Source organism: Lepisosteus platostomus, chromosome 2, assembly GCF_059453375.1.
Source record: "Lepisosteus platostomus isolate fLepPlt1 chromosome 2, fLepPlt1.hap1, whole genome shotgun sequence".
In the NCBI taxonomy this organism is placed as follows: Eukaryota; Metazoa; Chordata; class Actinopteri; order Semionotiformes; family Lepisosteidae; genus Lepisosteus; species Lepisosteus platostomus.
Window position 1 is genome coordinate 29,657,573 of NC_142612.1, and position 11,161 is coordinate 29,668,733.

The 11,161-nt window shown below is 34.7% G+C and overlaps 1 protein-coding gene across 1 annotated transcript; it reads right to left on the bottom strand.

The window, feature by feature from the left end:
- Window positions 1–5,696: 5,696 nt before the first annotated feature.
- LOC148676182 (G protein-coupled receptor 183) lies at window positions 5,697–10,739 on the bottom strand. Its single transcript, XM_088604381.1, has 2 exons — window positions 10,624–10,739; window positions 5,697–7,713 (listed from the first exon to the last, which is right to left on the bottom strand). The coding sequence occupies exon 2, from the start codon at window positions 7,685–7,687 to the stop codon at window positions 6,662–6,664; it is 1,026 nt and encodes a 341-aa protein (XP_088460507.1). The 5' UTR covers window positions 7,688–7,713; window positions 10,624–10,739; the 3' UTR covers window positions 5,697–6,661.
- Between the last annotated feature and the right edge of the window lie 422 nt (window positions 10,740–11,161).

The window sequence follows — 11,161 nt, forward strand, 5'->3', positions numbered from 1 at the left end:
GCAAATATATAGCACTAATAATTCAGTTATGATGGGTCAGGATTGTTTTTGTAGTTTTATTAATATGTTAACAATCACAACATTCTAGTGACATTTATTGGTAACGTAAAGATCAGGCAGGATTTCTGAAGAACAGGCAAAAGGAATGAGACTGAAAACGATTTACTATAATAATAAAAGAAAAAGAGAACAAAGGTTAAAATGAGCGGAGGCCATTTGGCCCTTTTGAGATATAGATGGCAGATGTGATTTATTAGTGTGGTAGTATTTTTAACTTCACTTTTAAGCTTCGGTTCCCTTGAAGTCCAGTACCAGTTGCAGGTCCTTGGCTTTACAGAGAAAAAGTGGTCTGCTGTAAGAACATAAGCAAGGTCATTTGACCTATCTAACTTTTCTGCCTGTTAGTAGAAAAGAGGATCTAAAATTTCATTCAGCCATCTAGATGGACAATCCCCAGTTTGAACTAAATCCACTTAGCTTGGAGGCTATTCAAAACAGCCAAACAAGTTGTGTAAACAAGAGCTTCCTATTGTCCACCCTAAATGTACATATGCCATCATAATTACCTTCTGAGCTTGAGATAGTCCAGTGGTCAGTACAGTATGTGCTTTAGCATGTTACTGTACAGTATAAACTGTACTTGGTCCAAATATCCTGCCTTGTTCTTGACCAGCAATTTAGTTCCTTTCTCCCGTTTGCATTCTGTTCTAAAGGGAAGAGTTCTCTGAATTCTTCCTAAGGCTGTAATATCCTTTTTTGTTCATAATTCAGTATTTTTAACTTACTGATAGTACAACAGAGTTTGGTGTGAATGTATCAGGCAAACACATACTGTAGAACCAGAACTACAGTAGAAGCTACATTGTGCTTGACGGCACAAATGTTGAGATGTACTGCAAAAAAACAATGAATTTCTGCTTTCTTTTTCAGGAGTAATTTCTACAATGGCAGTGACCTTAATAATGTTCATTGCTGACTGCTGTTGTACTTCCCATTCCCCCTTACCTATTGAAAAAGCATTTTCTTACTACATTATTGCTGATTTCCTTTCTGATAGGGAAAAAGTCAGATTTCCGCTACTTCCCAAGTGATTTCTGGCACCAATGTAAAATAAAAGCAGGAGTAGTGTGAATTTTATTCAATTGCAGATCTGTAGTATGAACATGATCCCTGTAATGTATCCTACCAAAAACCCCTAATAGAATGTGATTGCTTGTTTTGCTTTAAAAGAAAGGGGGGGGGGGGGAACTATAGCTACTGTACCTGCATTAGATGAGGATTTAGATTTAACATTTTATCTCAGGCTGGTTGTGGAGGTTCATGGTATTGAACACATTTTTGTTTCCACTTGGGGAGAGAATCATTTCAAAGAACAGGCTAGGCCATATCTCCCTGAATATAGAAGCTATAAAACCTCACCAGTCACAGGGAGGATAACTAAACACAATATAAAACATGGGGATATGTACTGCGGTTCACTGTCATGTCATGGGGTGATTTGAGAAGCTTGAGGCCTCCTACCTTCAGATGCCCAAATAATAATTTGATCCCACAACCAAACTCCCCTAGATATACCATATTGTGATTGAGGAATGGTAATGTAGTCATTTTTAAATAAAAATCAAGAAAATCACCAATTGTTTTTTATTATTTACCAACTCACAATGGAATTGCCAGCTGTTTATCATCTTGAATGACCACAGCAGTGGTCTGCTGATGATAAGCTGACTTGAGAGCTTCTGAATGCAGTCCTCTGACACAGTGAACTGTTTGCATCATACAGTATGTTATTTGACTGCTGCAGACACCTGAGTGTCTTACAGGAGGTTAGCTGGAGTGGAGATACATCTCTTACTGTCAACATTGCAAGTCTGTAGACAACTTGCACATCCCAGTTTGCTTGCCAAGGAACATTGGCCCGGCCTAATCAAAGCAGATGTGTGCACTACGGAATAGGATGGTGTCAGCAGGTGAAATTTGGCTCAGTGGTTGAAATATAAAAACACTTTGCAGCTGCTTTCAGATATTTAACAAAATAGGTGGATATAGTTTCAAATTAGAGACTGTGGTTAAGTAAATATAATTAGCTGAGTCTTAAGTAAAAATGAAGCATGTAAGAATATGGCATATGACTTATTTATATTCACTGGCACAGCTCTGGTGAAAGAGTAATTAAACATAGTCAAACCTTTGACAAGACAAATAAAAATATACATTATGACCAATAAAATAACACTACACAAAACACTAAACAACATTCACCAGTTAGACTGTAACACATAGACTATAATACATCTATGTGTTTCAGAGGCCTTTGTCATACCGACCTATAAACCCTGGATTCTACACCTGTAAAGTACTCTGAGAGCACTGGGCTCCAAAGTAACCATCCACAAAGAAAACAACCCTGCATCTCAAAACCAGGATATGACTCAGAACTAAATGTCCCTTCTTACAGCATGGATGTCCAAAAGTGAATGTGAATGAAAATCCATATTTTAAAGATGCATCACCAATCTGGAGAGAATTTTTTTTAGTCGGAGGATTCCTCAATACAGAAAATCAGCATTCCCTAAGATAAACAGGACAGCAAACTCTAAAATTAAGTTCAGATTGCATCATCAGAATCCGGTGTCCAAGGCTGATCTAAAGGTCATCTCACTTGGCACAAGCTTTGAGGAAGAGGAGGGTGAAGGTGTTGTTCGTTTTTCTCTCTGTGTCTTCTCCTCCGTTATACTCCCTCTCGGTTGCTCACATCTTTCTGTCTTCCCTTCTTTGTCTTTTATGCTGTCTATGGGTGTTAAAGGTTCTAATGATTTAGAGTGAAGTTTAATTAACCAGAGTAATCCACCCTTTGATCATCTGTGTTCATCTTAGCCCACCTACAGCTAAGTAAACTTAGACTTTAGAATTGCAATCAGAATGTGAATTGAAAAAGTTTTGACTTTGATATTACTAGTTCATAATAATATACATTATGAATACATTTCCCCCCTTAAGAACTGGATGCATTCTAAATATTTATACTTTAACACTTTTTAAAGCTTTTTGCTCCATGGAAAAAACCTCTGCTTTGTCAGTCACCAAATAAGATCCAAAGAGTGTTCCCATCCTATCTTTTCTGACCATCATCTGTATTGAAAAAAAAAGAACTGAAGTTAAAAAAGTGAATTGCAAATAACAGTTCCTAGATATCTAGCACCTACAGTTGATAGACCTCCTGGGAAAGCTAAGGTTGCTGCTGGAAGAGGTGTTAATGTGGACCAACAGAAAGTGCTCATCCTGCAGTCTGTGAAAAAAGGGTCCGTCCTTTGGATGAGACATAAAACCGAGGACCCAACTCTGTGGTCATTAAAGATCATAGAACTTTTCTTGAAAATAGAAGGCTTTCTGGCTCATTTTTTTGGCCAAATCTTCCCCTGGCCCTTACAATCATGATGGCATCCTAACAATCTCTGACTATGAACTTGCTTAATTAATCTGTTCTCCTCTCCACTGATGTACTGGCATACTTTATTTTATGATCATTATTATTGTTGTTGTTATTATCCTTTCATTCGATGACATTTAAACCTTATAGGTCTAAGGTAAGACATTTCATGAGTGTTCTCCTATGTTCCGTTGGGGTTTTTGCTGTGTGATCTGGTTTCCACCCACAATCCAAAAACAAACTGGTAGGTTGATTTGCTTCTGGGAAAATTAGCCCTGGTACGAGTGTGTTTGTGCCCTGCAATGGACTGGAATAAGCTCTGGCTTCCCCATGACCCTTAGGTAGGTGAAGAGTTTTAGAAAAATGAATGCATGGATGTTAAAAAAGAATTAGAAAACTGAATTATTAATATTGGCTTGCAAAGGCAATGTAATTTTTTTAGCCTGTTTCAGTTACAAAATAAGTATTCTTTCAAAACATTCTTGTCATTTCATTTTTTTAAATGGTTTTTATTTTTTATGGTTCAGTCAAAAGCAAGTTTTAGAATGATGTTCCATGCTGAATTTGTACAAGATTAGTCTGTAGTTTCAGAATACAATTTGATTTGAAAACTGTCACATTTCTGCGAATTATCATTTATGTATTAATTATTCTGATGCCTTTATGTAACTTGAGCAGCATAAGGGTAATCCTCTTGTGCTTATAATAGTTTAAAAAGATGGAAAAATACCTACAGGAGAACTACTGAATTCTGATTTATAAGCAGTGGTTATAAAAATGTTTCTTAGTAAGTTGAATTATTATATTCTGATTTGTATTTCAAAATGTTGAAGTAACATATATATTGAATTTTTTTAAATAGATATTCGAGATTATAGACAATGTAGTTGAATGTTTTTGAGGCATTTTAAAAGTTTAAAAACCAGTATGGAACTCTTCAATTTTAAATAAAGAACAATTTTAAACAGTTGTGGTCATGGGTTCTAAAATCATTGCGGTGCTCTAGTTTCATGATTCTGAGACAATCTTGTGTAAAATGAAGGATGTGCTTATGCTTTCAAAAGGTCTGATGTTTCTGACACTTGTTGAATTGAAATTAGTTACTTCAGATAAGGTATCATTATAATTTTCACTATACATCAGGCATGAAGGGGAAAGGCTCAGTATTCATATCTTCAGAAATTTCAGTTACTAATGATTCATTCTGTGACCATAGAAAATGTCTGTTTTATCAAAATGGAAATTAGATTTATAGATATAAACATGGCGTATGCCATTTTCATAGAACGTTTTTCAAATGAAAGCACCTACATTCATTACAAGGTGTCCACGTTTTGGTGTATTTTTTTAAAAAACGTAACATGTCAGAGGAAATTCTAAGATTTGCAACAGCTGTAAATTAGTTTAATTAATATAAGGTCAGTGTGTTGCTTTGATGTAGAGTGTATAGAAGATTACTTTTAATTTTAGTACTTTTCTTGATCATTTTAAAAGTTAAGCTATTTTCATAGATAGGGAATTAAATCATTTTCTATTTAATTTTAAAGAATACAAGTTTTTTCACATTTCAGTTTTCTTTACAGTAGCATGGTGTTTGAAGTTTGACTACGTATAATGTCCATTTTGATGGGTATTTTTTTAGTTTTTGCCAACAAGTCAGTCTTTACTAGTATGTTTTAACTTAAATCACTACTAGTTAGCAAATGGAATAATGTAACAAATGGAGAAAAGGAAAAAGTTTTAAAAGTAAACAGAAGTTGAGCTTTGATTGTATTTTTCTTCTACATATTCCCACAAATACAACTATGCAACAGGTTGCATATATTCTATTAGTAGAGTGAAAAGTACATTGAGAAAGACCAAATTAATTTATTGGTTAGTGGGTTCGATTTGAAAATGTTATCTTTCCTGCTTGAATTCGAAGACTGTTCTGAAGTACCTACGGTAAATTTGACATTTGATATTATCGTCTAATGTTGAAGAACTAGAAGATTTCTAACCAACTATGCTTTTTAATTACTACTGACAAAGAATTCACATCCTTTTTCTTGGGTTTGAAGAGAATATGAATGGGAGGAAAATGGCTCATTAAAATGTTTAGATTATATTTAATATTGAAATATTGATTATTGATTATAGTTCATATTGAAAACAGTTTCAGCAGTTTCAGCATTTTGATATAGGACATGTTTCTACTTACTACTTAAATGTATTTTAAAATGTCTGAGTTTTATGTGTGGTTTTATACCAGATATAAGCAAAAACATTTCTTGCTCAAATTTAATTATTTTTATGATAGATTGTAAAACTGCAATACTGAGGTACACAATATTCCACATGTTGAATGATACAATTATACAGTATATGCAATACAATACCATAGAGACTTGCTTCTAAGGGTCTGGTGTCAAATCCTCAAATCTAAAGCATGTGGATCCAACTTTTAAGGATCTGTAAGTTCCTACTGTCCTTTACAAAGACATTTGAACATACTGTACTGTATTTGCACAGAAAAAAATCAAAATGTATCCTTTTCATTGCAATCAACAATGAATAAGAAAACATTTACAAAAACCATAGGATCTGAATTTCCTTAATATTGCTCTTTACATTACACCTTAACATTGGAATCAGTCTTTTCTTAAACAGATCTGCATTTATTGTACAAAACCTTTATAATAAGATTTAAATTTATTTGCCACTACTATACTTTCCTATCATGTATTAAAAAAGCAAGGAAGAGACCACTTGGTCAAAACATCTCAATAGCACAAGTCTCCTCTTCTTGTGCTTTCTTCAGCTTTTACGTGTTTGCTGAAATGTCTTTTGCATTTAGAAACTGCAATACCACTGATTTTGAAGGTTTCTTTTACCCATTTGCTGGTGTTGCTAAAAATGTATGTTTATTTTGTTATACAAAACGAAAGATTGTATTTACAGTAGGATCTCAATGCAAAATCAATTGGCCTTGCGGACAGTAAAAAGTAACATTTTTTTTAATGTAAGAAAATAAACCAAAATACGTTTACATGAAAAACGCCTATCTAGCTTATCATTTTGTTAAAGGACATACATGAACAAATGATACATACAAAGATCCTCTGTGAATGGTACACAGAGCCCCTCACAGTGCATCAGGAGTATGAGGTGATGTCAGGCTCTGTACACTGAAACCCCATGACTTCATCAGAAGATGAGTCATCAGATGTTTCAATGTTCCCCCCTTCCAGTTCAACTATTACTGCTGCTGTTATCAGAAACAGTTTTTGAAGAAAGAGTAGACATAGAAAGGTACCCCTTGAATAAGCTAATTACTCTTTGTTTATATGTTTTAATGGCAAAGAAGTAGATGATGGGATCCAGGCAGCAGTTTATGTTCATCATGGATACAGTGACCTGAAGGGACATCTTGAAGGCTTTTAACTCCTCGCACGAAGGTTGGTAGAGTATCTTCCTGACCATAAACTGCATGAGGTTTACGTGATAGGGACTAAAGCACAGCACAAATGTAAGAAGAATCACAAGAATTATATTGTTGGCTCTTCTGTTGCGGCCAGATCTGCTAGTCATTGGGTTTTGCTTGGCGGTTTTGGACAGTTTAAGGTTGATTTTGGAATAGCAACCCAGAATAACTCCCAGCGGCATGCAAAAACTGATGGTACAAGCCAGCAAAAGCAAATAAGGTAGAAATGGGGACCCTTCGAAATTGAAGTATTCCATGCATGTCTTTTTGCCTTGATTGCTTCCAAGCAAATTCCTAAAAAGTAAAGGTGCTGTCTGAAAAAACACCAACAGCCACACTAGGCCGCAGATGACTTTCACAACCTCGACCTTTCTGAATTTAATGAGGCGGTGAGGATGCACCATTGCGAAGTAACGGTCAACACTTATGCAGGTCATGAATGCAATGCCAGTATAGGTGTTTGTATAAAAGATGACTGTGCTGAATCTACACATGAGGTCGCCAAAGGGCCAGTCAAATTCCCTTATGTAGTAGGTGATTCTCCCAGGCAGTGCCAGAGCAAACAAGGTATCAGAGATGGCCAAGTTGGTCAGGTATAGAGTGGTCGAATTGAATTTCTGCTGCTTCTGCAAAGTGACATAAAGGACGAGTATGTTTCCGGAGATGCCGACGAGGAATACTATGGTGTAAAATATTGGAAAAAGGATTTTGGCAGTCTCCTGGTAGATGTACACATCACAGGACGTGTTGAAAATGGTTGCATTTAGATCCTGATTGAGGTCTGTAGAATCCATAGTAACCCTTTCTCTGCTGGTGTTTTCTGTAGTAGACAAAAATGAAGCAAAGGAAAAATTCAATTTACGAGTATTCATTTTACATTCTGAAGTTGAGATTAAGGTAAAGAAACAGAACTGTACTCATTCAAATTTGTACACTTAAAAAAATAAGATCTTGCAAATACGTGTCTATTTTGGAATCTAAGAAAATAAAATAACCCTACATATTAACCACAATGTTTGATGATCTATGTGTTTAACTCAAAAGCACTATGTATTAAAATCTAATTAATCCAAATTTGTATCTAAATGTCTATCCAGAATTGTTGGGAAAGGATCTGAAATAGGAGATTATTTTTTCTGGATGAAAAAACATCACTTGATTACGGTTATTTGGAAAAGACTCAGGGCTCCAGTGGTTTAGCTATTTTTTTTTAATAAAGGTCTAGCTGTATTTCTAAATAATACAAAGCTTTTCATGAAGTTTTGTCATTTAAAATCAATCAATTCTACTCTGTTCTCAGATGCAGTTTTTTTCTTCCTTTTTCTCTTAACTTTAGTCAGTACTCCTGGGATGATATTAGTTGGTAACATTACTTTTTTAATGACAACCTTTTAAAACCTTGTTCTCAGCATTCTTTTGGTTAACCGTTTACAGTGATCCAGAGCTGTCCTCTCCCCTTCCAAAGTGACTGGAATCACTGGTCTACTGAAGAAATAAGTATATACTAATGGCCGCTAACTCAGACTCATCTCCTCTTTTTTTTCGGTTGTATTTAAGTTTTGCTTTTGATGCTATCTACTGGGATACTTTCGTACATTGTTTAGAGAACTGTCAACATGGTTTCTCTCTGCAGTGAAGCGGCTTACTTCTGATTTGTCTCACAGAGCACAGTCTGTCACCATGGTTGCATTTAAGTCTGATGTATACTCTGTCTGGTTTCCCTCAGGGATTGAGTACTATCATATTCAGTATCTCTATTGTACCGCTCTTTGGATTTAGACTGACTGGAACCTTGAGTCCACCCTGCCTACTCCCTTGAGATGGGTGAGTCTTGAACCAAGCAACTTGTTCCTCATAACATCTTGTAAAGCGTTTTTAAAACCCAAACTCAGCTGACAAACTGACAGACACAGCAAAGATGGGCTCATGGAGCACATTTTTGTTAAATTATCTGTGGTTTTTGAGAAGTTTCTAATTCATTTTAGAATATAGAAAACATGTGATGAATCTCAGAGAAAGGTGAAAACAAACTATTGCTCACAAATGTCTGAATTAAATAAACTAATTTGTTAAAGCTGTAGCTGTGTTGAAAGTTTTAATTTTTTGACTAACTGACCTAAGTGCCCATGTAATGGAATACCTTTCTCCAATCAGTCCCTCCTTGGCCTTGACACCTCCAGTTATACATTACAAGGCTGTATATAAAACCTGCTCTAACAATGAACTTTTGGATTTACAACAGACATAACCAATGAAGACACAAACTAGCCTTTACAGTTACAGTAAATGTATGTTCTTTCTTTCTGTCACAACATAATAATCTTCTTCTAACCTCCTATCCGTAGAATTAAAATGTCGAAGTAGTAGATAATCTTCTTCTAACCTCCTATCCGTAGAATTAAAATGTCGAAGTAGTAGATACAGTGTGCTGTATTTACTGATATTTGAGATTATTTCTTACATGACACCAGGAATTATAAGAAGAATATGATTCATCTCCAGTCATATCACTATAAACCCTGTAAAACTTGGAGTCAAGACCTCCTTATCAGTTTTAATTTTTGTGGAAATTTCACTAGTATTTATGTGACCTTGACTATAATGTGCAATGATAGAGCAAAGTTGCTTCAACTAAATTTAAAGCTATTGAATGTCATGTCAGTACTGTGATAATTAACGAAACTGGTTTTTAATACTACCATCTGCTCATGACAGCAATGAAAGAAAGCCTCTGTATGGCTGGGGCTGGCCCCTCAGCAACTGCTGAAATCACAATCATGGTCACTTTTCACATTAGTCACCACAGCCAATCATATCTTCCAGAAAGCGGTGTGATTCATAGCACAAGGAGGTTGGATAGGGCAGCATTGAGTCTCCAAAATACAACTCAAGAATTTTTGTGTTGTTTAAATGTAGAAAGCTACACATTCCCTGCACTTTTCCACAATTTAAAATAATCAACAATGAATATGTTAACCCATTCCTGTCAGGATTCCTTTGAGTTTCCTATCAATAGGCTCAGAGACTAGTTAACATGAATACAGAAACCATTAACATTTCTTTGAAATGTTGTATTTTGTTTTACAAATCATTACTGGTCTACATTTCTTCCAGACAATATTTAAAATAAATTATTTCCCTCTTTTCCTTTTTTTAAATATTTTGCCTGCTAAGACTACATCTAGAACTATTATTACTTGAATAAATCAAAGTTTTAATGGATGCTTCAACCACTCCTGAGGTAAATGTGAATTTACAGTGAATTTAATCGACCAAACATCCCAAATTTTCTATCGCTGTGTTGATACTATACTTGCATGTTACATTTACAATTGGTAAAAAGACAAATTGAAAACATAAATCCTAATTGAAATGATGACAAATTAAATCACAGATGTGGCTATCACTCCAATAAGGAGGTATATAAAGGATGAAAAATGTAAACTAACATTAAGTTTATAATGCTGTATCAGCAAATACAAGTATAAAAATAGGAATTTATGTTGTTTATATATGGTGCATTGAAGACCATAAACCCCTTCACAAAGCCTGCAAACAACCTTAACTGTAAAGAAGAGAAACTATGTTGTCCTACAATGTGAATTGTTTCCATTAATTAAAACACTTGTAATTACTGTTAAATCAACAGTACAATCATCTTTATTCAGCCTTGTTTTAACATTTTTATACTTGAGATGTTGAAAGAAAATGTAGTAATTTAGTTACTTACAATAACTCTTGCAAATGTGCTGGAGAAAAACAAACATTCCTTTCTCACATCTGTGTTCTCTTGTGGCTTTTAGTCAAATGAGAGTGAATGTGTACAGACATTGATTTGTCTGAGTGCCTTGCACATTATCTTACTTAAATCACTCCCACCACGCATGTTCAATATTTCATCATTCATCCTTTTCTGTGAGATAAGACACCTTTCTATGTGTATACTGACACCAACTATATCTGCGTTTTAAAAAAACATATGTAAAGTAAAGACTATTAATTTGCTCTTTAAAACACCATCTAGGAAAAGGGAAATGTTATGGGATGTTTAGGCTTGTTTCATTATAAATGTTAAATATTTTATTACAATAATTATTACATTGAAAAAGTAAGCAAAAGTGAAATATATTTTAAAATGCTAGTTTGGCTTACTCATTTGAATTCTGTATATACTGTTTAATCTGTTCCTTCTATCAATGATGGTCCTGTTCTGTCATTTTCATTACTTTTCATTGCAACACGAGATTGCTACTTTTATTTGCTTAATT